This window comes from Penicillium psychrosexuale, assembly GCF_028828465.1.
Source record: "Penicillium psychrosexuale strain IBT 29551 chromosome Unknown utg000004l, whole genome shotgun sequence".
Classification (NCBI taxonomy): domain Eukaryota; kingdom Fungi; phylum Ascomycota; class Eurotiomycetes; order Eurotiales; family Aspergillaceae; genus Penicillium; species Penicillium psychrosexuale.
This window is the reverse complement of record NW_026643189.1, coordinates 3,222,129-3,249,672: the sequence shown is the minus strand read 5'-3', so window position 1 is coordinate 3,249,672 and position 27,544 is coordinate 3,222,129. Positions and strand designations below refer to the sequence as shown.

Here is a 27,544-nt window from a genome sequence, read left to right as displayed (position 1 = left end):
GATCCACTATGGATCGCTATCACATGCTTACGTGCTTGCTTGCTTGCTTGATGTTTGCTATTTACTCTTTCCTTTGTTCTTTCTCTTGTTTTACAGTTCAGCGAGAGATTGGTTGTTTGCAACCTTTGCAGAAGTGCCAGCTATATGGGCAGGCACTCTCCTACTTCTGCACTTGCTTCTTCTTTCTCTCCTCATTTTAGTTATTCTGAATTGATCGCACTCTTTCTTAATTGAATAGACCTGGCATGTCATATACAATGGCGCTTTTAGCTCCGCTGGTAATCAGGCAATGCCCATTTGACCATCCACTCTGACTCCAGCACCTGTTCGACAGTTAGTCGCTCTTCTGGTCGGAACATAAGCATCTGGCGCATCATATTTAGAAACGCGATTTTCTCGTCTTCCTGCATTTCGTCTGCATCCTCCCGCCTCCATTTTTGAACTTGGGTCTCGAATGACTGATCAAGTGGATACCATTTGTTTCTCTTGTGGTACTTCGTTGAATGCCCAGACTCGTCAAAAAATCTCGATTTTCCCTCCCAGCGCTGCCACCAGTCTGAAGGCATTGGCCCTAGTACATCGATATGCTGAGATAATACCTCATCTTCCTCCAAGTAATCAGCACTGAAAACGGTCTGCATTCCGACGATGTCCCAAATGGCTGTAGCTAAGCTCCAGATATCCGAGGGATATGAGAGTGGAGCCTGCGGTTCAAATGTGGCTTCTGGGGCTCGAAATGCAAACGGCGTGCAACATTGCCGACCTAATTTGGTTTTCAAGGCGGGGGAAAACGCCTCACCAAAGTCACTTAGAATCAAGTGTGTGTCGGATAATGTGAAATCCCTTGCACTTTTCCCTAGCCAAAGCACCCCAACGGCTTCAGACGGTATATTAGGTGTTAACGGCTGGCCGTCACACCGAGTAATAGGGACCGTCTCTGGTTTCCCGTACTTCTCATACAATTCTTCGATAGAAAGGTCATCGAAGGTTGACGGGAGCCTGACCAAAATGTTGCTCAAATGGATATCTAAATTGGATCATCAAATCATTAGCTTGATAGCACCTAAGATAGATATCATCATTGTGTTAACAAACCTCCATGGGCATATCCCTTTGAATGTAGATAAGCAACAGCCTGTACCAAACGATATGATAGCGCTCGAGCAACGTCGAGGGGGAAAAGCCGACTAAAGCCTATATCCCTAAGATTGCCTTGTGCAGGGGCCACCGTGTAACATGTATGAGTTCCATTAGGGCCGTCCACTTTGAACTCATCTAAGAGATGAGGTACTAAATCATACCCAGGATGTGCCAATGAAGGTGATGAAGGAGGTGTAGAAAGAGCCTTGAGAATACCCGTCTCGCGAGAATTCGAGTCGGCAATATTAACCTTGAGAGCAACATATCGGTTTGCGTGAGTATCTCGGGCAAGCCAAACTGTCGAATAGCCCCCAGAGCCAAGTTTGTCTGCAATGTGATAACGACCATGTAGTACATCACCGACCATGATTGGATGATAGCCCCCGGGCGCATATCTTGAAAGATACTCCACATTTGGAATCCAGTTATACTCGATGCGATCGTTCTCAGTCATTATGGTGAAGCGCCGCGTAAAGCCCCCTGGATTGAGCTTTTGAGGATGCCAAATGAACTGTAGAAGCGGGGTTGAGAATCGAGAGGTGGGTAATAGTAAAGGCTGGGTTAATTTCTTGGGTATTTTTAGGCAGCGTATCATTGTCATTGTTTGCGTGCGTGGTTTGAAGAGATGGTTGAAGGTCAGATCATGGGGGCTGAATATACTGGTAGTTAGAGAGCCGATTTCTTACATCACATGATCTATCACCTACACAAATATCGATGGCATTTTCCAACTCTCTTCTTTATGCCAAAAAAAATGATGGGAACAATTGAAACAATTTCTAAAATTATATAAAATCAAAGTCTGTCTTCTTATTAAACATTGTAGGATACTACATAGTTCGTGAGTGGGTCGTGGCTCGGCCCGGACCTTAGCACTAGTTACCTCTAACTACGAGGGATCTGGACGGCCTGCGGCCGCCCGATAGTCGTTGCAGAGCAAAACGACTGATTCTAACTTCTAATGCTACGTAAAGTGTGACTGTAGAAGCTCTGGGGAAGATAATTATGGTTCATTCTCTGCCTAGTCTATTTATTCTGCCAAAGTTAGCCGATGACTTTTCACCGCATAGCTTCTTATGATTTTGGAGCCCATAGGATAAAAATAGGATAAAAACACCTGGCCACGTGACATACACACACGAGGTTATGATTTAATTGCTTCGCTTCGCTCCGCAACTAGTATTTACGTACTCCGTTGAATATACGTAACTAAGAGATCTCAACAGCGTAGTTAGTTATCGCATCTTAAGACCATAGCTCAGGGAACGTCTTACAGATGAAACGAAAGTTACAGAATGAATTGCGTTTGGAAAACTCAGTATGGAAAATTTTATTGTTCGTGAAATAGCCAGTCAGGACATGAGGCTGGATGGTCGAGTAAGGATTACTTTTTCCGTGAAGGCGGCAGCGCTGGAAGTGTTATTGTCAAGCATGTGACGATCCCAACTACATATATCTCTACTCAGCATGGACGGAGGGTAAGGTTTAATGGACGTGATACCAATGCGGGAACCAGGTTAATCTATCTGCTGCTGTAGTCGCCGGACCTGAATGAGAAGTTTGTTTTTGCCGAGCTTAAAAGTATATAAGACGTAATTGGGACCTCCTCTATAGATGATGTATTCAGTGGGTCAGGGAGAGAGACGAAAGCTTTTTGCCCATTTCCTAGATTCTTGGAAGCCTTCATCTTTCATCTTTCGGAGGCCCTCTTGGTTATTGCCTCATGTTACCCTCTTTCCTTGTATCTGCTAAGGGCACGATAGACTTCCACTACTCTGTGTTTCCTCTGTTCATCAACTGCGTAGAACCTCTCAGTTCAGTCGTTCCCAATGTAACCTCATCACCGGGTCTTGTCATCTAGAAGCTAACAGGCGATGGTTCACGATTTCGGTCTCCAACGTCTCTGAAGTCGCTCATTAGAGAACTCACGCCACCTAAGTTAACGTTGGTTTCCCGTTGCCTAATTTTGTCGGGGAACTAGACATCCTCGAGATCGACAACCATAACTTTGCCATCATCGCAGCCCCCATTGTCGCAGAACGATAAATTGTCTACGTTTTGGTCCCAGTGTTCAGCACCAGGCTCATATAATATCTTGAGAGCTTCCATAAGCCGAGTTTCCAAAGTTTTCTCGTGGACCTTGATCTTGTTGTGAGCGAGGTCATATAGAGTTTGACGATGACTGTTGTGATTTATGGTGGAATAATCCGTTCAAATTCTAAGCGATGTACTGTGCTACAGCGTGAATGTAGCTGCTTGACATTTTTTCGCAGTGATGGCTTGGCCGTCTAGATAGAACGTCTAATGATGTGTGAGCCGGATCAAGTGTTTCACATCGCGGCTAGAGATATATATTTTACCTGGGAGGATTGAGGGTCAGTGAAAGGGCCACTAAAAGGTCGGTTGATTCTACAGCATACGGACAGCCTGTATTGGGAGACCTTTTGATAACCCGAGAGCTAGATCATATGTGATAGGAGAGACAAGGCTACATAATGCATCAGGCCTGGGTATTGTATAGAATGGAATTAACAATAACCTATTGAAACAATGCGTGAAATCAAAGAATAATGTCAATAATTGGAACAATTGGAACAATAGAGTCCCTTGCGACAGCCTCTATAGAGGGACATACCGCCTAGGGACCAGATATTCTGCCGGGTCGCGCCTTCCAATTCCGAAAAAGTTATATGCGTTGGCGACCACCAGACAATCGCTGGCGACTACGAGACAAACCGCTCTTTCCTTCTAATTTTTTGGTCGCGTCCACCGCATTGTTTACCTATTTAATCCCCTCTCTTCCCCCCTCTCTCCTCTTCTCCTCTTCTCCTCTCCATCACCCACAACATTACCATCCAGAGCATTGCCTTTGGATATCTCTCACCAGAGTCTTTTGTGATCGACTCTACCAAATCAGTCAGTATTTACATTTGTACCTAGATAGCCTTTGGATATCTCTGACTGACTGATTTTATTTCAATAAGACTTCCCTCACTTTCCACTCACACCACAACCTCGACACCAACCATCCTCCTCATCTTGCGCATTTCGCCAAGATGAGACTGCGGTCGAACCACGTTCTTCGGCCAGTTTCGGAGTACGTCCCACGCCGCCGTCGCCAGACGCGGAGTGCGTCGGCACAGGCTGGGACGGAGGCCGCGACAGAGACTGTGCCTCTGGCACAGTCTGCACCAGACCTTGCCGAGCAGTCTGCTGCAGAACGGCCCGCTCCAAAGCGGAAGCCAGCCAAGAGAGCTGGCCGGAAGAAGGTCAGTCAGAAAATAAAATGTCACAATTGTTCATTACTAACTCATGTTCCTAGAAGGCCGCGCCCAAGGGCAAGAAGAAGGCCGCTCCCACCGCGGAGCCTGAAGCTGCTGCCGGCACCGAAGCCGACCCCCAGGAAGACCCCGTTGCGCTCATTCCGTCTGTGGAGCAACCAGACACCCGTACGTTGCCCCCCAGTCCCACCCAGGCCACCCAGGCCACCCAGGCCTCCCCGACCCCCCCGGCTCCCCAGGCTCCCAAGGCTCCTCCCCAGCGCAAGTTCAGAGAACGAGTCATGTCGGCCTTTCGCTATGGGAGAGCCAGCGCACTCCTCCAAAGAGAGCCTGAGCGAGCCCCCCCCCCTCCGCAAACGCCCGTGATGGAGTATGCCTGGCCGCCTGGCCAAGTTTATGATAGACTTGGCCGAATCCCCTGGTCACTTCCCTGGACCCCACCATCCCCCTGGAGGAACTTTCCTCGCAGATTTCCTGGCGTCAATGCCCCGGATGAATCCCAGCTGACCCCCATGGAAGAACCCACTAGGAAACGGAACCGATCATCCGAAGATGATCTTTCGCCTTCGAAACGTCACAAGTTGACCCTCCAAACTCCACCCGGCTTCGAAAACCGTCCTCGCGGCAGCTCTCGCAGAACATATGCGGATCGCGCGCGACGACGCGAAGCGGAAAGGGGAGGACGAATCGATCGTACCATTTACCGTTTCCCCCAACTCCTGGCTCAGCAGGGAGAGGATGCGAGGTCTGGCAGTTCGACCCCCGTGGCCTCTCAGGCAAGCGAAGAGACCGCACCTCAGGGTAATCGCATTGTCCCGCTATCCTCATTGCCTTCTGCACTCCCACCGAATCAGAACCAAAATCAGAACAGACCTAATTGGCGCCAATGGATATTCAATTCAGTGACTGGTATTTGGGGACGAGGCAATGCGCCTCAAACTGCAGAGGTCCCACAAGGTAGGCGCCCCTCATATCATGGCATATATTTATAGTGGCTAACATGGTGATTCTAGTGGTCGAACCTGAACATCCAACGGGAAATGACTCCGTCGCGACACCCTCCTCAGCCCCCCTTCTTCCTCTGTTGTGGCGTCACGAAATTTCGAATCGCCCACTCCTAGCTCGCGCGTTGCAGAGCCACAAACCGCAAACTCTCGTCTGACAGCCAGGGCACGCGCTCCACAAGTCGGCACAAGAAAGAAGTACTCCTACGATTTGGACCCACAAGGGTTCGACCCAGAACTGCTCGCGCGCATGCGCGCCGGGATGTCGGATCCTGCGGACCTCGAACCTGTAACTTCAATCGAGCAAGTTCGTGCGCTTTACGATAACGAATCGAAGAAGCGTAAGCGAGAAACGTCACCCGATGTCATTCCACACCCTCCAGGATGTAGTTACGGGTTTGACCCAGATTACTTCATCTACGATGACGATGATTACGACGACGACTTGCCCACAGGCGAGCAGGAACTCCAAGATACCCCGACGAAACACGCTACAGTCAGCGATGCACCGGAAGAGGAGCATGTCTCCAAACGTTTGCGCCAAGATCCCCCGACTCGACAGGCTACAGTCAGCGATGCGCCGGAAGAGGAGGATGTCTCCGATCGTGTCCGCCAAGATACCCCGACTCAACAGGCTACAGTCATCGATGTGCCGGAAGAGGAGGATGTCTCCAATCGTGTGCGCCAAGATACCCCGACTCAACAGGCTACAGTCAGCGATGCACCGGAAGAGGAGCATGTCTCTGACAATATCCAGTTGGAAAGCTCCAACGACCAGGTCACGTCAGAGCCCATCGAGTATTCCGCCGAGGAACTCCGCAAGGCCCGTCAGATCGCAGAGGCTCGTCAGACCGCAGAGCAGTACAAGCCGAAGACCCCCAGTCGTCTTCGCGCGGCCCATCGCTTCTCGAGTAGCTGTAACTCGTCTATTGAGGTGGAAACCGTCCAACGTCGCAAGATGAGAGAAACCTCAATGGCTACGGCATGCCCCACTAGCGATCTAAGCCAGATCGAGTGGCCCGAGACTGAAACTTGGATCGAGACCTTTAACTGGGACGATCCTAACTTTGAGAAATATCAGAGAGGATCTTTCGTCCGCACTGATCTGTTTCCCACCGAGGAGGCACATTATGATGCTTGCCACAAGGAGTTTGCTGACCTTCTTGCTGCTCGGCGTGCAGCTTAATAAATTAAAAAAAAAAAAAAAGACTTGCCAGAGAGGGAACCTTCAGAAATACCTGGAGGTCGCATTTCCCTTGAGCACCCGGTTTCCCCCTAGGGAACGAAATACAACTACGAGATTCCGAAGAGCAAGCTTCTCGGCCTGCTACTTATCAAAATCAAAAAAAAAAAAAAAAGAAAAAAATCAAAAAACGGAAGAAAAAGATGGAAGTCCTCCGGGTTTCCCTGGCCCGCCTTTCTAGGCTGGGGCTAGGGCTCCCTTGGCCCGCCTTGGGTCTCTGATGGAACCAGGCTGGTGCCGGCTTTTCGCTGGCCCGCCTTGGACCTCTGAACTGGGCTTGGGTCGAGCCTTCGAGGAAATCCTGTATACATTCTTTCGGTGTTGTGACTCGTTGGACCGCCTTGGATGCATGGGCCTACGAGTCTACGTCTTTGTCTTTTTCGTCTTTTGCGTTTTGCGCTTTGTTTTTCTTGCTATTTAGCGCATGTAATGAGTGAATATTAGCGTTGTTAAGGAGCATTTGAAAGGATTGCTTAGCTTCCCATACAAGTCAACAGATTGTAAAGACTAGGCTCGTATAGAGTGACACCGGGGAATTAAACCCAGGATATGGTATTGATATAGATATCTACTATGCTATTTCTAACCTAGTCAAAGCCCTTGAACTCACCATCGCCATTGGCTTCCTCCGCCTTGCTAGCTTGGTCCAACAACCGCTGTTGCTCATTCTTAGCACGAATCTCCTCCAGCATGCGCTCCGTTTCAAGAGCCTTCTGCTTCTGATCCTCTGGCAATTGCTCCCATCTCTCCTTCTCCTTCCGCGCCTTGTTGAACTCCCTCTTCTTGAACTTTTTATCCCGTTCTTCAGTCTTCTGACTCCAAGCCACACTCTCCGTAGCACGGCGCTTGTTAGGACCCTGCTCAGTGCCTTGTCCATTAGCAGCCTCCGCCATAGCCTCTTTGCGGCGCTTTTCTTGCTGCTTGTCCTTGTACGTGTAGTTGGACCAATCAAGTTTAATGCCTAGCGTCCGGTCTCCTTCAAAGGAGCGGGCTTCGGGCATCTTCGGCAGCTTGAGGAGTCCCCATGCCTTTCCGAGAGCTTCCCAGTCCAGATCTGCAACTCGGAAGATACTGCTTGCTTGATGTTTGCTGTAGCTGCGCAGCCAGCTGACGAACGCCTTCTGGCCCTTGTCGTGCATGGCGCGGTCTTTTAACACCGCTTTGCGGACCTTGTCTGTCGCGGCTGTGGCCTGTTCGTCCGTGAACTCGGGTAGGTTGTATGGCGCCACGGGCGTTTTGCGGATTTCCAGGAATGAGACGTAGTCCTCCTCGCGGCCCGGGTGGATGAGGACAATGCTGAGGCCTCGGCGGCCCGCACGACCGGCACGACCGCATCTGTGAATGAATGTTTTGGGGTCGGAGGGTGGGTCGATCTGGACTACTAGATCGACGGAGGGAATGTCTAGACCGCGAGCGGCGACATCGGTGGTGAGGAGGATGGAGGGGGTTGTGGAGGTAATGAAGCGGTTGAAGTTCTTTTGGCGGACGTTGGCTTGGTGTTTCCCGTGTAGTGGGACTAGCACGTATTCGTCTCCTAGGATTATGGGTAGTATTGTGGCGAGGTAGTCGACACTGGAGCATGTTGACACGAAGAAAATGGTTTTTTGAGGCGTGGGCTGGACATTGGAGAGGATGTGCTTCAGAATAGCATATTTGTGAAGCGGAGGTGTTGTCAAGTAGGTCATTTGCAGACTGTTCAATGGTTAGATCGGTCATTTCTGAATGGGGGAAAAAATCAAAGGACATACCTCGCTGGAGTGCGCTTTTCTTCGACGCCAGCTCCTCTGACCTTGACGGCAATTTTGACGGGATTTCGTAAACCAAGTCGGACGATCTGATCAACGGCCTCACTGATACTGGCACTGAACAATCCTGTCCGTCGCTGCTTCGGTAGCCGGCCTAAGATCTTCTGCAGGTCGTCCTTGAACCCAAGATCCAGAAGTCGATCGGCCTCGTCCAGGACAAGCATTTCGAAAGAAGCCTGAGGGCAGTGAACGTGAGGCGACGAAAGTAGCTCCAACAACCGTCCGGGTGTAGAGACTAATACATTGGGCGAATTTTTAAGGAATAATTTCAAATCTTCTGCCGGAGATGTCCCGCCACCCAGAAGAAGTTGTGGGACGACCCTCAATGTCGAGGAAGAGGTCTTCGCACGAGGAGCACCATCTTCGGCGGGTCTGATGGCTGCGGCCGACGCTGGGTGGAACTCCAAAAGGGAGAGAAGAACTTGGTGAATCTGCGAGGCCAATTCTCTGGTATACCGATATTAGCAACGAACTCTGCAGACCTGGATTTGCGCATTACCCACCTTGTAGGAGAAATGACAATGGCTCCAACATGATGCTTCTTGAGAGGCTGATCAAGGCGAAGAAGCTTTTCCACAATTGGAATCAAGAATGACAGTGTCTTTCCACTTCCAGTGACAGCTTCTACCACCACATCTTTATGCTGCATAAACAGAGGAATGGCCGAGGCTTGGACTGGAGTCATGCGCGTGAAGCCCATTGAGGCCACAGCGTCGAGGGAACATTCTGACAGCGGGGGCGTGAGAGCATCCCACGCTCTTGAAGACGACTTGGGAGGCATTTATTAATCTCAACAGACACCGAGTCGTCAAATTGCTTCACGAGCCGCCATCGCAAAGAAAAAAAAATATCCGTTATCGATTAGATACCAGACACGTGACTACGGCTGTGGTCGGAAAAACCGAGATCGTGAATCTGTTTTTCTCTCGACTTAGCCTTGCTTCGTTTACTTTACTTTTACATGGTATAACAAGTGCTTGGTGATCGCATCATGTACTGGAATCCTGCCTTGTGTCTCCAGCTTATTCGTCCATAAGTAACAATAAAGAATCGTCACGTGCCATCGAACCGCCTATCATTGCTTTGTTAGCAAGCCCATTGATATTTTCGTGGCTCATTCGTTTGCGACAACGCAGATATCTGTACGCCCACCTTCTGGTGTCCTTCGAGTCGCACCGATTCCTTCTTTTAAATTAAAGGCGCCCGACATGTCCTCGCCACAACCCGTACCGGAGGCACCTCGCGTGCTATCACCGACCCCCTCCAGATCGGACCGGTCAGAGACACCCGACGGATACATCGCACCGATGACACGGTCTGCAGCCCGTCGCCAGCGTGAGCCAGATGGTTCAGCCGAAAGTTCTGGCTCAGCGCGAGAATCAAGATCCCCCTCGGCTCGGCGCAACCGCCGATCACACCCCATGATACCCGCCTCGCCGCCGCGCTCGGAAAAGGGTACCGACTCGAACACCCATCTATCCCCACCAAGCATTACCGACGCGCTGCGCGACTTGTCAAGATCACCATCTCCTCTCGGGCTGATCCCCCTGCACGCACGCTACCGCAGTTTCATTCATCGCCATGAAATCCCGCGCAAGCTCTTGCACGTGTCAATCGGGTTCTTGACTCTGTCGTTATACAGCCAAGGCGTCCAAACGCTGCAGATTACACCAGTGCTCTTTACCGTACTGGTGCCTATTGCCGCAACAGACCTGATCCGCCATCGCTTCGAGAGGGTCAACAAGGTATATATTCGGTTTATGGGTGCGCTCATGCGCGAAACCGAGGTCACCGGCTACAACGGCGTGATCTGGTATCTCCTCGGAGCGTACGTCGCTCTCCGCTTCTTCCCCAAGGATGTCGGCGTCATGAGCGTGCTACTCCTTAGCTGGTGTGACACCGCCGCCTCGACATTCGGTCGTTTGTACGGCCGCTACACCCCCCGTCTGCGTCCCGGAAAGAGCTTGGCTGGTACTATGGCGGCCTGGCTGGTGGGTGTTGTCACCGCCGCTGCTTTCTGGGGCTGGTTCGTGCCTTACATTGGCGCTTTCCCCAATGACCCAGAAGACGCTTTTATGTTCACGGGACGCTTGAATCTGCTCCCGAACTGCGTTCGCGGCCTTCTGGGTTGGGAGCCTAGTGATTCGGCGGTCATCACTGGCCCTTTGTCTCTGGGCGTCATGAGTTTCGTCTCTGGCGTCGTTGCCGCTGGCAGCGAGTTCATTGATATTTGGGGCTGGGATGATAACCTGACGATCCCTGTGTTGAGTGGAGTTGGCCTCTGGGGTTTCCTTAAGGTCTTTGGGTAGATGGATAAATGATACACTCCTGATTATTTCTCAGCGCTTGCACAATATTCCCTGCTCTTTTTTTAATGCTATATCTGGGTGCTTGACGGTTAGTATTCGGACATTTTTCTCTTTTGCTCCTCTACGTTCTGGTATTGTGCTGCATCAAGAATTCTATTCTTGTCTAGACAGGCACTGGTGGAAGCCATGCACATTTTGATACTCCTCTTCTCTTCCGTTTCTATTCTTTGGATGTGTGTTCTGCATAGCTACTTTCTGGGACATGGCTTTGGTACGTTTTCGGATATATGCATAGGGTATTCTTATTTACAATTTCTGCGACATATGTACATGGCATCCAGCAATCCATCCTCGAGAAGTCAGCTTTCCTGATTCTTGATAGAGGTACTCGACATGTTTATCCAACGCCGTAGGTTAACAAAAAAATGCGGTTGCTCCACATGGTTGTATGCAAAAACTCCAGACCCGGGAAAATTCAAATTGATGCCATCGCCAATCCGCCAAAACGAGAAGAAGGGTATATGAAAGGTATTAATCAAACGAGGTCAAGAATACTGACGCGTGGGATTCTTTTCTTTTTGGCAGGCTGAGTCTGTCTGCGCGCTGTGCTCAGGCTATCGGTAGCTGAGCCTTCGCACGGATCTTGTTCATGCCGAGACGGGTCGATCGACCAAAAGCCGTCGTGCAATATAATGTTTTCCAAGTGCCCTATGGTCTTATGCTTCGGCGTTGTGCTCGTCCCCTTTGAAGATTTCTTGGGAGACCGATTTACCTCGTTAATCTCATTGTTTTCGCATGTCTTCAAGTTCAATGGTAATGTATGCTCGGGCTCGAGTTCGGGCTTGGGATTTGCTTGGCTGCAAGATCGGGGTGGTTTGATATCTTCGACTTCAGAGGAACGAGTCCGAACTTTTGGTGCTTGTGGTGCCTTCTTCGTTGGCGGTTGACGCAACGAGCGAGTTGCGGTGTTTTCCTCGTCGATTTTCGATGACAGAGAAAGGGACTCGATGGCTTTTTCGATGTGTTCAACCCTGGCCTTTTCTTCACACTGCACCTTGGGAATCTTCTTGGTCTTAGATAAAGTCTTCCCGGACAGAGAAGGCAGTTCCAAGAGTGCTCTGGCTGGAAAGTCCTCCATGAAAGTTTCAGATTCACAAACGTCGGAGACCGAGTAGCTAATTTTGAGTCCCATGCGTCGTGTCGGGCGAGACGGAGAATAATCGGTGTTCATGTCTAGTGCGTCAGATTCTTCAATATCAACCTGACCAGTTCCCAAAGCTGTGCGCCTTGATCTAATGCGAGACTGGTCCGATATGGGGTGACGCTTGATATTGGCAGAAGGAGACAGGTTACACATTGAAGAGAATGTATCAAGGAGACCATCGACTTCCCGAGAAACGTAGTGCATCGTCAGTGAAGACCTCTGCTGAATATACATGCTCGGAGAGGAGAATATATCGTCTTCCTGGTCCACAATTGTTGGCGAAGAAGACCCAGAATTGGCCACAAGTCGGGAAAGAGGATTCTGAGCCGATGTAGCGGCTTTCAACAAGTGTGTTTGTTTAGTTGTTGACAGTTCGGACCTTTCTTTCGTGAGTGTTCCGTATTTCAGGATACTCCCCCGTTTCATTCCAGCATCAATTGGTCCCTTTTTCTTGGGACCGGTGCGCCGAGTACCGGTCTTCTTTTTTCGCCGCAGCTTCTTCGGCTTTCGCGGCTTTTTCAGCCTGTTCCCTCTCCCAATTTTTGACGACCTCAGGAACACCCAGTCTTACGACAGTCTCGAATATCCAGACCTTTTCGAGGGAGAACGGATCAAATTGTTTTGTAATCCGAGACTTCGATGGTGTCGGAGGTGGTGATCCAGCAACTACCTCTGGGTCGTCCTCTTCCTCAGCTTCCTGTACACTAATTTCGGACGGCGGGTTTGGTTCCTCGGCAAGGAGATCCAGCCCAACAATATCTGCCGGTAGCATATCTAGCTGAAGTTCTGGCACTGCATCAGTGCCGAAGCTTGATCGGGTTCGATACACCTTTTGCAGACCAGGTGGGCAATCGGGCACAAATGAGAAACCAGGCGACACGCCTAGAACTGGTCTCTGGAGACGGAGTCTGTACGAGACAAGAGGCTCAGCCAGCAGTCTGATCAATTTCCTTGCCCCCGATCGATAATTCCATTCAAAATGGTCTGCGGCAAATGTTCGGATTGCCAGGGGGTCGATATCTTTGTCCCAAGCCTGTACGAGACGGGTTTTCAGAAGTGCCATTTCTTCATCACCGGAAACTTTGGGCTGGGCGTAGTACTCGAGAATTTGTCGGTCCGGAAAAGCGTCTGGAATTCGAACTGCTGGGTGTTTCCTCGTAAAGTATCCACTCTCGTTCTCCTCAAGTTCATATTGGAGTCTTTCTCTCCACTCGTTCAACCCTGCATCCACGTCTGCTTGCGACGCAAGCTCCTGCAGAAGATCCTCGCCAAATCCAGCCTTGGCAATCTCTGCAGCGAGCTTGCTGCCGCATTTCGGAACACCAGATGGTAAATAGTCCCCTCCACTGAGCATAGCGAATAGGATCATTCCCGGTCGGTCAAGGGGTATATTGGATGGATGTCCATCCTGTCCCATTGCATAGCATGTAACATGAGTTGCTGAAGAGCTGCCGCTTCCGCTCTCTTTTGAGAAGTTCATAATAGTTAAAGACGATCCGAACATCAATGCGTCGACATCGTTGCTCATGACAGCGTCTACAATACCTGCCTGCTGTAACCGTGCACATTCGGCTTCTGCCTCGCCGGGTGCCTCATGCCACGGAAACCTGAATCGTTCGATGAGGTCCTTGGAACGCTTGATGATCGGCGCACTGCCATAACTGCGAGATGAGACTGCTTTGCCTCTCTTAAAAGCAGGTTTTTGCCGTCCATCATAGACAAAAAGGGGGTGAACTGGCAATGCAAGTAACTTCAATAATCGATAAAATAGTGTGCGTAGCTCTGGGTTTCTTCCGCCCCTACCCGCTTGGACTTGAAAGAGCCAGATCGAAATGTCGACTGCAATGCGAATCGGTCTTGCTGTCCGCTCGAGGTGCGTCACTGCCAACTTGGCCAGAGAGATACGCTCTCCTGGGCCAATTGCATTGATGAGCCTTGAAAAAGTTAGTATTTGGATTGAGGAATCTGGAGATACGAAGTCCGGCTTCTTATGCGATGGATAAACAACGCTTTGAGTCGGTGCTCATAGCGATATATATGTTTTCCACCATGTAAAATCAAATAGAATATATGACTTGACTTACCCAGGAATACCCATGCCGACTGTAAGCAATAGAAATGGGAAGCAGTTTAAGTGCCCATGTGGTGTTAGAAGATGTACAATATGCAGTGGTTTTTGCGGAGAGAGGAAGTTGTGAAGTAAATAAAGACGGCCCGATGTAGATCCGTTGCCTACCAACGAGCTTCCCCCAACCACTTGGGCAAGCTTATAGATCTTATTTTTACTTTGTCTTTGAATTTAAACCGATGGCATTGAAACCCCGACCTGTGCGCAGGTGAATCGAATATTTGTCGCTACGAACCCTACGAACTCCTGTTGCTCCCAGAAAGGGGAGCAACGCGCCCAAGCTCATCCAAGCATGTCGAGTGATACACCCTCAATGGGTGCCAGTAAACGCACATCAGCAACTTCTGGTCTGCGGAATATCCAGACAGCGAGACCTGTTTCCCCTCATACACCACAACCACATTCGGGAAACCCCTCCTTCGCCAGCAGCACATCACCGGGTTCCACCTTTCGAAGCGAAGACGATGCGATCATATTTGAGATAGGCGCACGATGGCTCCGCGCAGGCTTTGAAGGAAGCAGCGCGCCTGTGTGTGTGGTTGGCTTTGGACCTGAAGACTCGCGGAGAGCGGGGGACTACCGAGGATGGATTCAGGGCAGCAGCGGTGCTGGACGGCTAGCGCAGCCCGTCGACATAGAAGAGTGGACACGGACATATGAATTGTGGCGGCCAGATTCTCGAGAAGTTGATTTGGGCCTGGTTGAGGATAAGATCGAGCGCGCGTTTCGGGAGACATACAACCAGTTCCTGTTGACGGATGCAGGGACATCTCGCCTTGTTCTTGTCCTGCCGTCTCTCATGCCACACCCATTGCTGTCGTCATTGCTGTCGACGCTCTTTAGTCGATGGCGCTTCCCGAGTGCTACCCTTCTGTCTAGTGCGACCATGTCGGCCACGGCTGCGGGATTGCGGTCGGCTTTGGTGGTTGACCTTGGCTGGGCCGAGACTACGGCAACGGCGATCTACGAATACCGGGAGATGACTACAAAGAGAACGACACGGTCTATGAAGCATTTGATGCAGGAAATGGGGCTTCTTCTTACCGGGTTAGCTTCCGGAAACCAGGGTACGGAGACTGTGGATAAGATCTCTGTTGGATTCGCGTACTGTGAGGAAGTTGTTAGTCGGTTTGCCTGGTGCAAATCGCAGGCAGAAGAAGATGAAAACTCAGATGAACCCGACCTGAAATTGTCGATTCCTTCTCCCGCAAATCCCGAGGAAGAATATATGGACGTGCCGTTTTCACGTCTCGCTGAACCTACCGAGAAGGTGTTATTCGCACCAGGTGTCGCAGAACATGAATTGGATGAAGAAGAAAAATCCTTGCCTTTGCTTGTCTACAACACCCTTCTCTCACTGTACCCTGATGCACGAGGAACATGCATGTCCCGTATTGTCTTTGTGGGCGGCGGTTCTCGAATTCCTGGGCTACGGCAGCGGGTCCTTAAAGAAGTCTCGTTCTTGATCGATCGTCACGGATGGAGTCCAATTCGAGGCAAAGCACTAGAGCGACAGCGACAGAGATTGGAGGAGCTCAGACTTTCGGCCCAGAAAGCATCCAACCAACCTGAGATTCCTAAGAGCAATGTGGAAGCACCTTCCAGCGATGACGAACCCGCCGACCCCTCGAAAGAAGTGCCTGAGATTGATTTCGTGGAACAAAAGCTCCGCCGACAAAACAAAGACATCCCAGTGCCTATCCAAGGAGTCTTGCGCGAAATTGAATCTCTTGGTCCATGGGCAGGCGCAAGCCTGACAACCAGTCTGAAGATCCGGGGGATGGTAGAGATCGAACGAGAGAAGTTCTTACAGCACGGACTCGCTGGAGCTACAAGAGATATTGACCATCCTGTTCCTGATCGTCGATCGGGCTTGAGATCTGGCGGTGATCGGTCGAGTTGGACGCTTGCAGGCTGGGCATGAAACTATGTACATTTTTCAAAAACGATAGATACCCCATTGGATTCCGGAGCCGTTATTTCCCTACTGTTTCTCTATATGAAGCTTCCCAAATAGGATCGCCGTGTTTACGAAGATCTCGGCATTTAATCGCACCCATCGGTTGAATGCTGGAACGGATTACTTTCAATCTGAATTATTGGGAGGATGAGATTGTGAAAGGGAGTGGTGGTAATGGGGGTAGTTTTTGTCGAAGTTTTAGATGTCTATTATCTGCTGCACACATTGAGGGAGTTTGCATGTATAGCCAAATTCAATTCTGTTATGTCTGTTTTCGGTTGTGAATTGGCCACAGGTGGCTCTCATTCGCACAGATTGAGGCAATGAATGCCAAATAAGCGCTACGCGTAGGGTCCACGTAGAGATAAATATTGATCCAATGCAAGTATGGTTGCGCCCCGTACTATGAATCTAAATAGTGCCAAACTGGTAGGTAGCCCAGTTAACGGCGGGCCCATCATCAGGACCAAAGATCTGGTAGGGAACACGACCCCACTCAGGGTTATTGATACCATCGATCCAGTCCTCGGTTTCGATAACGAAGCATCCATACTTGTTAACGTGGGTGGCACCGGAGTCACCACCATCAGCCTCGTTGCGCTTCGCCTGCGACTTCTTAGTGGCGATGGAACCGTTCTGTCCACTGCAGGTGTAGATCTGCAGCGCGGCCTGGTTGGTAGCGACGTCGAGGCTGATACCAGTGGAGCTGGATGAGGCACTAAGGACCGTGGCGATCGAGTTAGACGCGTATGTTGAGGGCCGGTCGACGAGGAAGCACGTATCATAGCCTGTGCAGCCGGCGCCACAAAGGTCGTAGGTCTTCTCGATGTCCTTGCCAATGAGTTTGGGACTGGTGAAGTCCAGAGCTCCTTGGTAGGCTTTCTCAACGTCGTGAATGGTGCCGTTCGGGATTAAGATGCTGTCTCCACCAACGAATCGCTGCGAGAGGGGAAGCTGCAAGGTGGTATCCTTCAACACGTTGGGTTCTTTGAACGCGTTCAGGTTCCAGTATATGTGGTTAGACAGCATGATGGGGGTCTTCTCTGTAAGAGAGAGAGCCACCAGCTTTGAAGTCAACTGGGGAAGTCCCTTGGGGTTGGCCGGTGTCTTCTCGGTAGACACGCTGAAAGTAGCATGGGTAATGACGTCTCCTGGGAACTTCTCAAAGCCTTGATCGAACAAGGTGAAGGTGATAGAGGAATCGCTGTGCGAAGTGACCGTCCAGTTGCGCATATCATATCCGGTGAAGCCACCATGGAGAGTGTCCACGCCATCGTTTTCATTCTCAGGAACGTGGTACGTGTTATCATCAATAGTGAAGGTACCGTTCTTGATACGGTTGGCATAGCGACCGACAACTGCGCCGAAGAACGTGCGATTGGTTTCACTATCATGCAGGTATTCCTTGGGGTCATCGTAGCCAACGATCACATCTTGGACGTTGCCGTTGCGATCTGGAACTAGCAAGGAGGTGAGACGCGCACCATACGGAATCAGCTTGGCAGTGATATTCTCAGCCTTGATCGTATAACTTTTGAAGTGATCGGAGTTTGAGTCACTAGCAGGCGAGGGAACAGCCTGAGACGGCGACGGTGCAGCATTGGCCAAGGCAGGCAGCCCATACAGGGCGGCTGTCACATAAGACTTGAAATGCATTTTGATTCCCAAAAGAGTTGTAACTGAAAGAAACAAGATAAAGAGGAGGAGAAAACGAAACGTAATCCGGGGACGGCAAACTGATGAACGTAGCCAACCGCGGGGTGCAGGCATCTTATGAGAAGCTCCGTTCGGATCGCAATAAACATTCCCCAATTTGCGCTAAACTACCTCCGCATGGCTTTGACGCTAGGGGGCGGGGACATGGACAGAAACCGGGGTAAAGGTTCTAGAGAGACCAGGATTTATCCGAATGCAGGTGGTGTGATCGATATGCAGGTCAACCATTGGACTGTTGGGCAAAGCGGACGCCAGATAATGAGGGGGAAGATCTGAGCCCCTATTCCGGGGTGTTGGGGGATGTAACTTAAGGGCCGTGGGTCCAGTCAAGCTCAAGAGGCGCTCTGCCACTGACGGCACGGAACAAATGCTTCGCTGAGTCCATGCGGCAAAACTCCGGTGGAGTTCAAATTGCATGTTCACCGCCCGGGGCTGTTAGTCAGCGTCCTACCCGTCCACCTTTCCAACTTGGGTTAGTTCCTGCCGAGGTAACCGTGGAAGGAGCCTCTAAGGTTCCAAGGTTCAATCACGGGGTAATTCCATTTGATATGTAGTTTATTCTAAGGTTGGCTCCCAGGAGGAACTTTAGCCTTATAGACATCCCTGTCAGGAATTTATCGATGTCAGGAGAGTTATTCCGCTCTCAGGCTTGGGCGCACTCACGGGAAGTAGTTGGCGTCCATCTCACTTAGTATGTCGACGACAGCCTTCGTGGTATAAATTTTGACAGGAATCAATCCGTGAGTGTGATATGTTGTATATTGTCCAGATCATCTCATGCTCAGACAATTTGAGCCCCGGGTTGTGCTTGTTCATTCCCTTTGCAAATACTAGCACCTTGGCATAGAAGGGGTCAAAAACGAATGTCGTTTCGCCAGTCACACTGTTTTTCAATTTCGCCGTAGCCAAACCTCGTCTATGGTGATGTATGTGCTTTGCAGTCTCGGCGTCGAACCGGGTGTCGATGAAGTATACCTTGTTTGGGCCAGCCGCTGCCACGTATGGAGTATCCGGCGCCACAACCTGGAGGCCATATCCTGGCCTTTGGTACGTAGCAGATATTCCCCATGGAAAGTTAGTGAGCCACTGAGCCCTCGCATGGTAGTAACGGATTCAGAAGCATGGTGATTAATGGTAGAAAGAGTATGTGCAGTATAGTCACAAGTTGAATATGTATTGTGTCTATTTCTGTGTGTCCTTCTGCGTATATTGCTTCTCTCAAATAACTTAGCGGTCAGAGGCACGTGGTAGAGAATTACTGTCCCCCTCCGACCCGGAGTACCACGCCTACCAGCTGCCTCGTGACTGAAGAGCCCGTGTGGCCCCAAATTGGACCCCAATAGTCATCCTGTGCCCGTAATCAGCCGCATACGTGTTCTGATCACTGCGGGCCGACAATTGGCCATCCGCAGTGGGACCACACGCAGTATGCTGGCGCTAATGACATCGATGATAACGGGTTCACCATCGACTTTGGGTTTGCTACTTTGTAGACACCTATGTACTTGATTCTATCTGGCATCCTTGGACTTCCCTTTCCGTTGATTATAGGGACAGAAAAGAACACAGAAATTGAGACCAAGAGCCATCAAACGTCAGACTCGAATAAATATAGTATACAAGATACTACCATCAGTATACCATATCAACTCATGTGAGGCAGAGTACCGGATGCCATGACTAGTCGGAGGGTGATGAGTGGCAGCCTCGACTTCAGGGGGGCTTCCTTTCTAGTGCAGGAACATCTTCACCCGGGTGAAAGTTACAAATATAATCTTATCCCACCAACTGGATATTGTCACAGTGGCTCCGATGGAGTCGTTGTGTAGTTCACCACACCTCGTGCTCTAGTATTATGCCGATGGGACTTCCTTTCTAGTGCAAGGGCATCTTCACCCGGGTGAAAGTCACAAATATAGCCTTATTCCACCAACCAGCATATTATCACAGTGGCTCCGATAGAGTCGCCGTGTAGCCCGCTACACCTCGTGCTTCAGTATTATGCCGGTGGCGTCCTCGTAAAGGCCCGCAGTGTATAGTTTCCATCCAAACAGAGCAAAGTAGACCCCGCTTGGGGTCTATAAGTATGTAATGACGATTAGGTTTAGGAATATAATAAGGTCACCACGATTTCCAATCATGCCTATATTTATTTCACTCAAGCACTTGATAATCTACAAACATTCCCAGAACACACGTTCTTTCATCTCTATCTACAAGGTAAGATAGCCCTTCGTTGAAGACTTCGTTGAAGACTTCGTTATACATTAGATTTAATGCATGGCCCCAGAATTCAGACAAAATGGCAATTGTGGCGTGCAATCGCTGTACCAAGCACAAGGAGTGCTCTGCCTACTCAGGTTCGAAAATGTACTGCAACCGGTGTGCTGAGGCACTCGGGTTGAAAACAGCGAAAGTGGAGGCGACAAAGACGACAAGGAAGAAGTGACTCACTACTACTACTGGGTCTGTGTTCTGGTCAGTACTATTACGTCTGATCAATTATTGATTGCTATGTATACTAAGTCTTATCAGAACATGATTCAGGGCACTGATTGACGGTGGCTTAGGTGACTTGAGATATGAATGTGTCTGTTTTCTGGTTTGGTCGTTCAATTGTTTCACAAGATTCTGACTGAATGAACTGTGGCTCTGCATTGATGAAACGGATGTCAATGTCTGGGCTTTGCTAGCTTTAGATCAGAATTTCAAGGATGGAGAGTCGCTGTAATCTTCCAATTCTTGTTTTGCTCCATAAGGATAAGCCATACAACTCATACTGCCAGGCTACGCTAATATTATTCTTGGTATAGCATCCAGAAGACCGCTAGATCTACAAGGTCTCTGACTGGTATAGATCCTGCGCTAAGTAAAGAGGTAAACAGCGTCCGACAAATTAGGTGATGGCGAGAGAGGCTTGCTTGACTAGGTACATGGCCAGGCGGACTATGAACTTGGTTACACGTACCAACTAGACATGCAGGTAAGCCCAATAGTTACCTGGCCCTCCGGTCAAAAGAAAACGAGCCAAGATGCATCGCTTCGAATTTTGTTTAAACGACTAATTTCGGTCTATCACTATGCGGCAACTCATCTCACTCGCCTAGTCAGAGATACTACCTGTAGAAAGTAGGGGATGTGGGTATAGTTGATTTACTTTGTAGTGTAAATTTCCTTTTTCCTTCCTTCCGTTACATGGTATTGCCATCTTTGGAATATCCCCAAGCCCTGTCAAACTCATTCCAACCTCCAGGGGGCGCGTCCCACATGGCCAACTCACGAACCACTGTGTCGTAGTATCCATCGCTGGGCATATTTCCCTGACAGACATTTCCTCCAACAGCGATGTTGATGAGGATCCTGAACTCACTCATCTTCCTCGTGCCAGGCGGCTTCTCGGCCCTCATGATGGGCGTGCCATCGATCAACCAGACCAAGCGCCCGCTGCCCGTTGTTTCGTCCTCATCCCAGATAAAATCGTACCTCACCCCTACCGGCGAGCTAATGTTGGGGATGGGGGTTTCGAGAACGCGATGCTTATTCCAGTCCTCGCCGTTGAAGTTCCCCCAATGCAGACAAGTGTGGTTGACAGCATCGCCGTTCCACGCTTCCATTATGTCGACTTCGCCATCCTCAGGCCACTTGAAGGGGTCTTTAGGCAGCAGCCAAAAGGCAGGCCAGATACCTCGGGCCACCGGCGCCGTAATCCTGGCCGATAGACAGCCCCGTGGTCGGCTGAGGGTCTGGTGACTCGACAGTCTGGCGCTGGTAAACTTCTGGGCAGGGTCGGGATTCCCGTGGTTGATCAGAGCGCGTACGATCACCGCATCGCCCTGGCTTGAATGGAATGAGTTATGCGGGCTGTCGGTATAATTCTGCGATTCATTGTTGCCCCATCCATGTTGACCCTGTTCGTGGGCAAAGTTGGAAGATACCGGTACTTGAGGATGTAGATTGGGCTGCCAGTAGATCTGGGGTTGCGAGTGCTGTTCCTGATAAGCTAGTGGGGGCTTGCTAGCGGTCGGAATAGGCGGTGGGGGATTGTTGTACGACGGTGCCGGCTGAGGGTTGTCGTGATGGCTTAGTTCCGCCCAAGCCTTGTCTGCCTTATCGATAATGCCCTGAAGGGCCTGTCTGAATGGCATGTTGAGTACGACCTCGGTATGGATGTTAGGGTTGCACAAGTAGTGTAGGCGCCGGAGGAAACAGTAAGCAAAGCTGACGTCATGTTGTGGATATCCCGAAAGGATCGAATTCCTCAAAATTCCCTTTCACAACCTTTCGCCATCCTACTTGGGGAAATATTGCTCCTTTCTGAGACTGGACAGATCTAATCAGTGGACACGTTATGCCTCCATGGGCTAGACCAAGACTCAGATCGTATAAACTACCACCTGCTAAGTAGTTAGTGCCTCAGGCACCGAGAATATGCAAACCCTACAAATCTCTCGGAGCATCACAAAATTTCAAGATTCTAATATATGGCCTATCGAGTGCGCTAAAACTTAACGTTAGTCCCATCATTACCCATTTTATTTCGAGATAATCAATATCATTGCCAACACGTGCCTCTCTGCTCTCTTGCACTATCCCCAAATATGGCAGAAGCATGCCATCCCCCGCCTGCAACAGAACTCTCCAAAGCAGAGCGCTTCAAAGCTACGCACCTCGCCGCGCGCCATGGCAACTACCACCAATATTACGCCAAGTTTCGGGCACCCACCGTTCCAGACGAGCGCCTTTCTATTCTTCCATCAGATATCCTCCGCGACGCGCGAGTCATAGACCTAGGCTGCAACGCGGGCAAACTGACCTATGAGGCGATAGCGCACTGCGGCGCGGCCGCCGCAGTCGGCGTCGATATCGACCCGTGGCTGGTCGAGCAGGCGAAGGCGGCGTACCCGGACGGGCCGTGCACATTCGAGCACTTTGACTTCGTGGATGCGTCCGCGTACACGGGTACCGCGCTGGGCAAGTTCGACGTTGTCCTACTGCTCTCTGTGACCAAGTGGGTTCATCTCAACAACGGGGACTCCGGGATGTTGACGCTATTTGCGCACATACAAAGCATACTGAATGAGGGCGGCTATCTCGTCGTGGAGCCGCAGCCTATGAGCAATTATGCGAGAGCTTCAAAGAAGAATAAAGAATTGAGAGAGACGTATAAGACGATCCAGATCAGACCGCCGTTTGAGAATGAGTTGAAAGCGCTGGGATTTGAGAGCATATTGGAAGTTGAGAGGGACGAGGAGGGGTTTGCCAGGCCCGTACATGTTTGGAAAAAAAAGTATCATAATACGATCAATGGAGATGGCTTAAAATGAGTCGCGCGAATTGACTTGCACCGGGAAGACGTAGACTTTTCGGTTGCTTAGTAGGTAATAAGGACGAAGTATATTTGACGCAGTATTTACTAGAGAAGTAACGGGTTAAGATTTGTTGACAGGGATCCCAGAGCAGCGACGAACCTGGGCTATTTTGGAAGCGAGATGAACTCTTTCTGGCTACATTGGAACCTGTCAACGGATATATGGCAGCCCTTTTTTGCCCAAGGAGCAGGAAACAGAAATTGTAATCTTTATATCACTTTTCATGGGTTTGATAAAAGAAACAGAAATACATGAGTGGTTCTAGCTAAAATAAGCCATCTAAAAAAGGTTAAAGAAGAGGGCCCTTTTTGATCACTCTCTAAGGAAACCGGGCCCTAATTGCCTAACGAGTTCATGAGTCATTTGTCGTCTTGATCGAATACCAAATCAACTCACGTTGACTCCATTCCGCAAACTTAGATTGATAAGACACACTGTCTCTTCGAAAAGCCTTATAATTGGCAACTTCTGTCTTAAGTTCCCATCTCGAGAGGGCCTTAACCATCACCAGTGTCCGGTCCTTGTAGCTTTTAACATGAACCGCAAGTCGGACAATACTGTCCGTGTGCTGTGATGGCTTTGTTCTGGACCGACCAACGACGAAATTCGAGGCGATAGGCCATCCACAGTTGGAAGAAAATGGTAGCAAGTGCAGTGGAAATGATGCTCGCAATTGACATAACGATGATTACGCTATCTTTGAAATCTTCATCCATAGCGTGAGGAGAGGGGAGGTTGAAATGGGCACATAGAGAGACAAGAAGAAGTAAGAAGTAAGAGAGAGAAAAAAGCAGCCGAAGCCAAATTCGTCGCGGGCCATATTCTATGGTTGGCTTTGGATATACTTTGTGCTCATCATAAAATTCGTATTCCAGCAAGTATCAGCATCATGTTCACGTCTTAATATGACATAATCTAAAATCCAAAAGCACTATTCTGGATCTGTATGGGGTATGCTTTCTATCATATAATTCAATTCAAGAAGCGATTGGCATTGACATTGGCATTGGTATTGGCCGTCTGAAAGTCACTTTCATTGCCATTCATGGTATTTTTCAAGACTCGTCATTGAAGGGTCTCTAACCACCCGCCTAGTCGTAGGCTAAATGCGTCGATCCATGTTGGTTGTGGTGTCTTCACAGCTCTGACTGGGAGACTGTTTAATTGTTCAGATTCCCATGAAGCCGCAAGTAATGTCGACATCCACCACGGGTCCCTATTTTAAGCCTAGATCGGGTGATAAAGCGTAGATCTGGTGAGATCTGAATAGCCTTATGGTGGTAAATGATCTCTACAAACAAACAGAGAGCTGAAGCCTATCAAACAGGACAAACATGGCAGGGTATTCAACATCTCTGAATGGCTTCATAGTGGTAGATCAGGTGACTTTATAAGGTGATCCGATCAACCAAGAATAGGTGGTATGCATTCGCAATAGCACAACCAACCATTGATCTTAGATTAAATATACGGCTTTTTTTATGTCTTTTATGGTTTTTTTTTATCTGGTCTTATACTACTTCTTCGTCTAATTCTTGTACTTTTTTGTGGTTTTCAAATAGAAAATGTACTAGTTCAGCACCACAGAAATACCATGGAGCATACAATAGTAGAGTATTATTGATTAATTATGGACTTTGAATACAGCAGGCAAGTTGAAGCAATTCTATCTACTTCGTAATAGGAAAGTTATGAATTGGTGTCGGCCCCGGAGTTGCCGGGGCCGTAGAAGCGGATGTTCATATTCTCGTGAAACTTGAAACTTGAAACTTGACAAATTGGCAAACCGATCTCTAATCACTTCCCAAAGATTAAACATAAACACCCTTTTGGTTGTTTTGGTGACGCCAAATCTCAACCTCACCACCACCGCGAATCACCCCAACCCGCATGGAAGAAAGCAAATTGTGGGCGGCATTGGAGTGAGTGTAGACACCGCCGTTGAAAATGGCAGTAGCATCCTTCCCAATGGCGGATGAAATGAGGGTTTTACCACCAGGGTGTTCCTTGATAAAGTCGGTCACGTCGTGAACAACACCGGCAATGGCGACTAGAGCTTTGCCACTCTGAGCTTCAGCAATGAAATCGTCCCAGTCGATAACAGGCAGCTGATCCAGAGGAACACCCCAATCAAGCTTGGCGCGCTTCTGGTCGAGTTTCTTCTGTAGTTGTTGCACACGGCCCTTCTCGATTTCGTTGGCTCGGAACTCCTTGAGGTTTGTTGCCAGACCGAGCTGCTTCCACGTCCAGATTGACCACTTGGTAGGATCGTACTGCCACCATTGGATGGCATTGCGGTAGTCGGAGGGGAACTGGTCAGAGTTTAGTGGATGCAAAGTAAATATAAGGGAAGAATTTTCTTACCTCGTGGTGGAAGTTGTGGTAACCTTCGCCGAGAGTGATCAGCGCGGTAACGACGTGATCGCGAGGGGAGTTCCTGTCATCGAATGGCTAACGCGTGTCAGAGTGAACGGAAATATGACAAGAACAGGATATGGACAATGACTAACCTGCTCACCCAACCAATGGGCGAGAGAATTGACGCAGAAGGTGGCTTGCTGCACAAACGAGAACCGAAGAATGCCAGCATATACAAGACCACCCTTCCAATCACCCCATCCCAGGCCAGCAACGAGCATAGGGAACAACATCCCGAAAACCAAGATGACCGATCCATAATGCTTGTGCTGCCAGACGACGACGGGATCCTCGTTCAAGTCGGAGATATCGGTCCTGCCTTTGTTCTTTGGGTTTTGGTTCAGAACCATCCACATAAAATGCGAATACCAGAGGCCCTTCATGACACTGTATGGGTCCTTGACTGTGTCGGTCCATCGGTGGTGGGCCCTGTGTTTACTGCTCCACCACCGGATCGAGCCTTGGACGGCGCCACCGCCGACACATGCGAGGAATATTCTGACTGGAAGGACACTGGAGATATCAGATGTTAGTCAATACTTCATCCGAAGCAACTAGGGTGAGGCAGTAGCAGGCTTACGCTTCGTAGGATCGGTGCGCCCACAGACGATGGTAGCCGGCAGTGATGCCCAGTCCGGTCCAGAAGTAGTAGAGAATTGCCCAAGCAGCAGTGGCTGCCCTCAGCGGTGTGTAGCATGCAGCGATGAGGCCACCGACGGGTACGATCAGGATGAGGGTTGTGTTGACCCAGTTGACATGCTGGTACCAGTTACCGAGTGTGACAGGCTTCTCGCTGATATGCTGCTTTCCACCACTTGGCTCGGTTTTCGCCATTGTAGTAGTGGAGACGAGACCTGTAGGTCTCTTTCAAGTGTTTATGAAATTGTGGGGATGGAAGTGATGGCTGCGAGATGAAAATATTTCAAATTTGCGGACCCTGGATCCAGAGACATTATTTAACATAAAAAACCGTCTAACTATCTCATGCCAATGGGTCAATCGTCAGTTGCGTTTCTCCCAGCAAGAAAGTGTTGAACCGTTGGGAATGTCAGGCAATGCGATGCTTAGGGAATTTCTCCGAACTCTGCCACCCCAGCCCTAAAATCAGCACCGAATGATTCGTCATTGCTAGACCCATTATTAGTTAAAATATTTTCCATTTTCATAATTGATGCTTAAATCATCATCAGAAATGGGGAGTCCGTCGTTCGCCACTGATCGGAACTGATCCACTCATCTCGCCGGACATGACGAAAATCATGGAATCCAACGTCAAGTCATGATTTTTACTCAACGGTTTAGATATAGGTATCGTATGGTCGGATAATGGTCAGGTGATAGACTTTGCTAGGAGTTGTTAGAAGTCCATGGTAGCCTAGGTGATATAGCATCTAAGTGATCTAGTCATTTCCAATGAACAAGCGATGGATGATATATTTTCAAGCAAAACATACAAAACTTACTCATCCTGACTCGTTCTATTTTTAGATGTCCTTGTTTGTCAGGCCTTCAAATCGCAAGCCATTTCCTGGGCTTGTATAGAACTTCGAATTTTCTGGAGGTTATTCCTAGTTCCATGGAGCCCGATATCTTGCCTACATACGCATGCGGTTGTTAATTGGGCTCGAATAACCCCTCCTAATTTCCCCGGGGAATATCATCCAAGTTGATCTAACACATAATTGCTCGCACAGTACCTATACTCCGAGATGCAAGTGGTCAAAGTGAAGAACAAGAATCTTCTGAACTAAAGATCACAGTTGGGCGACCGACCGTACGTGGTGATAATTCCATTCTACATCTCGGGCAAGGTGACAGGTGGCAGCAAACCTGTCGAATTGAAACGGCACTACCATATATCCGGCGAATGTCCTTTGCTGATTGAAAGGGAAGAAGGAAAACTAGGAGCATGGGTTTTCAAGCTCGGATAATAGCAGACCTTCTCTGCCCTTGGCAACCTTGATCAC

General features: G+C 49.5%; 11 protein-coding genes across 11 annotated transcripts; 4 read left to right on the top strand and 7 right to left on the bottom strand.

The window, feature by feature from the left end:
- Positions 1–266: 266 nt before the first annotated feature.
- N7518_007071 (uncharacterized protein) lies at positions 267–1,594 on the bottom strand (the record flags this gene model as incomplete). The annotated part of the gene is made up of 2 exons (XM_057187998.1): positions 267–1,027; positions 1,096–1,594. The coding sequence occupies 2 exons, from the start codon at positions 1,592–1,594 to the stop codon at positions 267–269; spliced, it is 1,260 nt and encodes a 419-aa protein (XP_057039701.1).
- A 1,523-nt stretch (positions 1,595–3,117) lies between these two features.
- On the bottom strand, positions 3,118–3,403 carry N7518_007070 (uncharacterized protein; the record flags this gene model as incomplete). Its single annotated transcript, XM_057187997.1, has 2 exons — positions 3,118–3,322; positions 3,372–3,403. The coding sequence occupies 2 exons, from the start codon at positions 3,401–3,403 to the stop codon at positions 3,118–3,120; spliced, it is 237 nt and encodes a 78-aa protein (XP_057039700.1).
- Positions 3,404–4,124: 721 nt separating this feature from the next.
- N7518_007069 (uncharacterized protein) lies at positions 4,125–6,611 on the top strand (the record flags this gene model as incomplete). Its single annotated transcript, XM_057187996.1, has 4 exons — positions 4,125–4,409; positions 4,463–5,378; positions 5,435–5,507; positions 5,543–6,611. Coding segments are annotated over 4 exons (2,343 nt in total), but the record flags the coding sequence as incomplete, so codon positions are not given.
- Positions 6,612–7,255: 644 nt separating this feature from the next.
- On the bottom strand, positions 7,256–9,272 carry spb4 (ATP-dependent RNA helicase SPB4; the record flags this gene model as incomplete). Its single annotated transcript, XM_057187995.1, has 3 exons — positions 8,977–9,272; positions 8,417–8,920; positions 7,256–8,360 (listed from the first exon to the last, which is right to left on the bottom strand). The coding sequence occupies exons 1-3, from the start codon at positions 9,252–9,254 to the stop codon at positions 7,256–7,258; spliced, it is 1,887 nt and encodes a 628-aa protein (XP_057039698.1). The 5' UTR covers positions 9,255–9,272.
- Positions 9,273–9,681: 409 nt separating this feature from the next.
- On the top strand, positions 9,682–10,782 carry N7518_007067 (uncharacterized protein; the record flags this gene model as incomplete). The annotated part of the gene is made up of 1 exon (XM_057187994.1): positions 9,682–10,782. One exon carries the CDS (start codon positions 9,682–9,684, stop codon positions 10,780–10,782), a length of 1,101 nt encoding a protein of 366 aa, XP_057039697.1.
- Positions 10,783–11,317: 535 nt separating this feature from the next.
- On the bottom strand, positions 11,318–14,084 carry N7518_007066 (crossover junction endodeoxyribonuclease; the record flags this gene model as incomplete). Its single annotated transcript, XM_057187993.1, has 3 exons — positions 11,318–12,490; positions 12,558–13,920; positions 14,071–14,084. The coding sequence occupies 3 exons, from the start codon at positions 14,082–14,084 to the stop codon at positions 11,318–11,320; spliced, it is 2,550 nt and encodes an 849-aa protein (XP_057039696.1).
- Positions 14,085–14,406: 322 nt separating this feature from the next.
- On the top strand, positions 14,407–16,038 carry N7518_007065 (putative actin-related protein RO7; the record flags this gene model as incomplete). The annotated part of the gene is made up of 1 exon (XM_057187992.1): positions 14,407–16,038. The coding sequence occupies one exon, from the start codon at positions 14,407–14,409 to the stop codon at positions 16,036–16,038; it is 1,632 nt and encodes a 543-aa protein (XP_057039695.1).
- A 447-nt stretch (positions 16,039–16,485) lies between these two features.
- N7518_007064 (aldose epimerase family protein) lies at positions 16,486–17,730 on the bottom strand (the record flags this gene model as incomplete). Its single annotated transcript, XM_057187991.1, has 1 exon — positions 16,486–17,730. The coding sequence occupies one exon, from the start codon at positions 17,728–17,730 to the stop codon at positions 16,486–16,488; it is 1,245 nt and encodes a 414-aa protein (XP_057039694.1).
- A 3,251-nt stretch (positions 17,731–20,981) lies between these two features.
- Positions 20,982–21,935, bottom strand: N7518_007063 (glycoside hydrolase family 16 protein; the record flags this gene model as incomplete). The annotated part of the gene is made up of 1 exon (XM_057187990.1): positions 20,982–21,935. The coding sequence occupies one exon, from the start codon at positions 21,933–21,935 to the stop codon at positions 20,982–20,984; it is 954 nt and encodes a 317-aa protein (XP_057039693.1).
- A 453-nt stretch (positions 21,936–22,388) lies between these two features.
- N7518_007062 (uncharacterized protein) lies at positions 22,389–23,114 on the top strand (the record flags this gene model as incomplete). The annotated part of the gene is made up of 1 exon (XM_057187989.1): positions 22,389–23,114. One exon carries the CDS (start codon positions 22,389–22,391, stop codon positions 23,112–23,114), a length of 726 nt encoding a protein of 241 aa, XP_057039692.1.
- Positions 23,115–24,970: 1,856 nt separating this feature from the next.
- On the bottom strand, positions 24,971–26,411 carry N7518_007061 (acyl-CoA desaturase; the record flags this gene model as incomplete). Its single annotated transcript, XM_057187988.1, has 4 exons — positions 24,971–25,471; positions 25,524–25,610; positions 25,670–26,090; positions 26,158–26,411. 4 exons carry the CDS (start codon positions 26,409–26,411, stop codon positions 24,971–24,973), a joined length of 1,263 nt encoding a protein of 420 aa, XP_057039691.1.
- Positions 26,412–27,544: the final 1,133 nt, after the last annotated feature.